Raw genomic sequence first — 4,604 nt, 5'->3', positions numbered from 1 at the left:
ATGGCGGGTCTGGCAGACGATTTTCACATTGAGAAGGAAAGCTTCTCTCCGGCTGCGGAGATCGGACCGGCAAAAGAAGATGGGACAGAAATGGAAAAGTTAGAAACTGCCCAAGGGTCAGCTTCCTCTGCTGACAGTGATCCTGGGTGCGAAACATGCCCTGGAGAAGAGGAAAGACCTTGCAGTCCCTGTGCCACGGAGGATCCAAATGGAACCCAACTTGGAGCGTCGGACGTGGCACTTTCGGTCCCTTCGCCAGCAGTCATGGCGGGTTCCACGGACCTTTCCAAAACTTCTGCCGAATCGTGCCACCAGCCGCCGCGTCTGTCCCTCGCCGAAATGGACTGCCTCATTTGCTTCAACCGGTACAGCCCTTGCCGGATGCCCAAAGTCCTGGCTTGCCAGCACGCCTTCTGCGCCGTCTGCCTCAAGCTTCTCCTGCGCAACGAGGACCGGACGTGGGTCATTGGATGCCCGCTTTGCCGGAAAGCCACCGTCGTCTTCGGCGGCCTTGTTTGCAGCCTCCAGAATAAGGAGGACGTCGTGGGACGGCTGGAGACCCCGGACTTGGACGCCGAGGCATGCCACCCTCCAGAACTTCCCAGCGAGATCCACACTCGCCACACGACAATCTCAGAACCCGCCGCCGGAGGGACCAACCGTGGCGCGGCCAAGAGACTGGTCTTACTTTTGTTCCTGGTGGCCGTTCTGATCATCTTCATCCTCCCCTTCCTCTGCACAGGGCTGCTGAAGTGGGCCCTGTCTTTTGTCGTCCTTTTGGGGCTTGTCATCTCAGTGCTGCTTTGCTGCAACCCCAGTTGGCGCTGCCCAAGCCTGGCGCTGCCCTCTTGGAGGAAAAAGGAGAACCCGGTCGCCCCCTCCGTTGCTTGAGATAGAGCCTCAAAAGCTCTCTCAGAGCCAATTCAGACATTGGGAATGATCCCGGTTTAATCTGGGTTGAATCTCCGTTGTTCACATGCATATCGGATGCACCTGATTAATTTGGGAGGGTGTCCAAAATCCACTTCACCTGGGATCATCGATATTGCAGTTTTTCTATAAGATCTGCGTTGTTGGCAGTGTGAATAACTGATGCGGATAGAGATAAAACTCTGTACACCTTGAATGTGTTTTGAATGCATTTCGCCAACTCCATCTTTATCCAAGTGCTGGCATGCATGAGTAACCAAACTCCCAGAGATGCTTTTCCAGCAAACAAACCTGGAAAGTGTGACTGAGATTATTTGCATTGTTGTGCTGAAAAGCAAAGACTTCCCAATGACCCTCTAAAAGGCTTTGGAGGGTTGCAAGAGGAGTGTGGTTGCAGAACCAGGGCCTGCAGGGGTTCCTGGGATGTTTTGACCATCAGGGTATATGACAGTAGATCCCTGGACTAGTGTTGGTTACTGTGCCATTGCAAGCCAGTCCTTGGTGATTTTGCAGGCAATAAATAACAGTGGATCCCTTGGTTTGATTGCAATATAATAGGAATAGTCTCTTGATGAAAAATGGATTTATTCTGCAATAACATCACCTTCTGAGCAATTCCTCTTGGAAGGCAAGGCCTTTGGAGCTGGATCAGCCTCAGCTGGGCAATGGAGGGCTATTAGCTTTGCAAAAGGATTGCCGCTGATGGGGCTAAAAACCTATTAGAACTGCTGAGTTGTTGTTGTTAGTATAATTTATTGATATAGTGTTGCCACTGCGCATGGTGCTTTACAAGTAAAAGAAGAGCCAAAGAAAACCTCCATCCCTTACCTTACAATCTTTATGGATATTGATCTCCATTCCTGGACCGGTAATCTTTCAACTCGAAGTACAGAGTTGTTCTTCTTTGTACGTTCTCTTCTACCAAGGTTTCGAGGAATGAACATTAGTGCCAGGCAGTTTGCAACAAGGGACACTCCTGCAATAAGGAGAACTTGAATTCAGTGCTCAGTGTTGTCAAAACAGGGTTTTTTGTATATATTTTCACAAGTTTTGATTGTATAAAAAGAATGTTTTTTTCTCTTACATGTTTTGCCTCTCTTTGTTTTCTTTGCTTCCTTGCGCCACAAAATCGCCTTCGAAAGGGTGCATCTGCACTGTAAAAATAATGCAACTTGACATCACTTTAATTGCTGCAGTGTAGATGCAGCTTAATTTATTTGTAGTTCTCACACTTTCCAGGGGTTCTGAGCGCAGTGCCACTGCGTCACGGTGTCCATAGATAGCACAGTGCTGCGGTGTTGTGGCATTTGTAGTGCAGTGTCACTGCATTGTGCTGACCTTAGTGCAGTGCCGTTGCACAACACACTGGCTCTGCACTGCAGTACAGATACCACAACAGAGTGGCACTTCACTATGGACAGCATAGTGCAGTGGCACTGCACTAAGGACACTATACTGTGGATGCCACAACACAGTGGCCTTGCACTGCAAATCCCACAATGCAATGGACCTGCACTAAGGACCCCACGTTGGTATCACTGCACTAAGGATATCACTCCACAACTCACTGGCATTGCACTAAGGATATCACAAGCAATGCCAGTGCACTGCGGACACCTACTCTCAGATACCACAACACCGTGGCACTACACTAAGGACACTTCAGTGTAGTAGTACCGCACTAGGGAACCCATAACATGGTGGCACCGCACAGTGGCCTTGCACTGCAATTCCCACAATGCAATGGCATTGCATTAAAGACCCCACATCAGTATCACTGCACTAAGGACAACACACCATGACTCAGTGGCACTGCACTATGAACATCACAACACAGTGGCATTGCAATGCGGATACCACAATGCAGTGGCAGTGCACTGCAAGTCCCACAATGCAGTGGCAGTGCACTAAAGGCCCCACCACAGTTGCATTGCACTAAGGACGCCATAATAATAATAATAATAATAATAGCAATAATAACTTGGAGGCTTGGTATGACATGTTCACTGGATAGTCTTGGAATGGTTTGAACGGAGGAAAATCCAGACTTTCCTCTTCCTTTTCTTGCGCGCATCTAGATAAAAAGAATCATCTTTGATGTTATGAACTATAGATGCTCCCTAAGAAGATGAGATGGAGGCCATTTCAAAGAGGAGAGAAGCGCTTCTTGCGGAGGGACGGAATAAAAAAGGCACGGTTCTCCCTCCCACTCTTTACACGGAACGAAGGAACCAAAGTTCACCCAACAAAGGGAAAAGTATAAAAGAGGACTAAAAATAGGATCCGGTGGAGAGAGATGAGCTCCTTCAAAAGCAAAGAAGATTGTCAGTTGTCATCGGATGAAGATAATAGGGACTTGTCTCTCTTTGCCTTTCAACTCCTCTCTTTCTTTATCTGTATTTCATGTGCAGGATACACTTTTCCATTTTATGCAGAGGTAGGAAAGCTGCAAAAATGCCCCGGGGAGCATTTTCTACCTATCTGCACTGTAGAAATAATACAGTTTGACTCTGCCAAGGCTCCATGCAATGGAATGATAGGATGGGTAGTTTTTGTGTTTGTGAGAAATTCGGCTCGGAGGACGCAACAGACTACAAATCCCAGGACTGCATTGCGCAGAGCCATGGCAGTTAAAGCAGTGTCAAACTGCATTATTTCTGCAGTGCAGATCAGACCAGGGGGAGCAGTGAATCCATTGTGGGGTTTTGAATAGCTTTAAAAGTGCAATCTTCCAGCAATCGTGCGTTGTGTGCCTTCAAGTCCTTTCTCACTTATGGTCACCTTATAAAGGGTGTTTTTATATCTTGGCACGTTTTGTTCGGAGGAGGCTTGCTATGGCCTTCCTCTGAGGCCGAGAGAGTGTGACTAAAGCACCTCTTTTCAATCACTGCGGCATTTAGCACCTTGGACAGGAACCTTTAAAGCAACTTTGGCACTTTAGGTCCGAGACACACTGCAGAAATGATCCAGTTTGAGACTGCTTTAACTGCCCTGGTTCAGTGTCAGGGGATTTGGGGAACTGCAGTGAGACATTAAGCATGACATCACACAAAAAAATCACCAAACATCACAATAGTGCCACAATAAACTACAATTCCCAGGATCGGCTAGCATTGAGCCATGGCCCCCACAGGGCGCCATGATGGCATGCGCCATTCCGCGTGGCATCATGGCGCTCCTCTGGCGCTGTGTCCATACGACGCAGCGCCGAAGGAGCTCTGTATAGCTGTGCCACCGTGGCTATTGCGCCCTTTCCAGGGTGCAAAAAGGACCTTGGTTTTTTTGTGGCTCCTTTTTGCGCCCCAGAAAGGCCAGATCAGGGTCGCGGCGTGTGCTTGCATGCGCTTCTTATGTGCTTATACAGATGCACCAACTGAAAGGGAAAAAGAGGAGAAAAAAGAACAAGAAAGTAGATGCAAATAAGAAAAGAGAAGGAAGAAATGACTATAAGGAAGGAAAAAAGGACGGTGGAGAAAAGTGCATTTCCGTAAGCAAATGCACATGACTGGTGTCCCGCCCCAAAGGAAGCTATTTCCAGACGTCAGCACTTCCTAACTTCCTTGCTTTTCAACTCGATACGAACTTTGCGCAACTCTGCATTCTCTTGCAGAGCCTACACTAGCTTTGGGCCGTAACTCGCTTTCGAGAATAGCTCCTCTGCTGCAAAACAGGCC

The 4,604-nt window shown here is 48.1% G+C and overlaps 1 protein-coding gene across 1 annotated transcript; it reads left to right on the top strand.

Moving 5' to 3' along the window:
- LOC149307624 (E3 ubiquitin-protein ligase RNF186-like) lies at positions 1-1,363 on the top strand. The gene has a single exon (XM_089536788.1). It carries the CDS (start codon positions 1-3, stop codon positions 889-891), a length of 891 nt encoding a protein of 296 aa, XP_089392914.1. The 3' UTR covers positions 892-1,363.
- Positions 1,364-4,604: the final 3,241 nt, after the last annotated feature.

Source organism: Sceloporus occidentalis, unplaced genomic scaffold (assembly GCF_023333645.1).
Source record: "Sceloporus occidentalis isolate IW3139 unplaced genomic scaffold, rSceOcc1.0.p SCAF_8, whole genome shotgun sequence".
Lineage (NCBI taxonomy): Eukaryota > Metazoa > Chordata > Lepidosauria > Squamata > Phrynosomatidae > Sceloporus > Sceloporus occidentalis.
Note: the sequence above shows the minus strand (reverse complement) of the source record. Positions and strands in the feature narration are given on the sequence as shown.

Bases quoted from the DNA above. Each gene is read 5' to 3' on its own strand.
- LOC149307624 (XM_089536788.1), top strand. From the start codon at position 1: ATGGCGGGTCTGGCAGACGATTTTCACATTGAGAAGGAAAGCTTCTCT.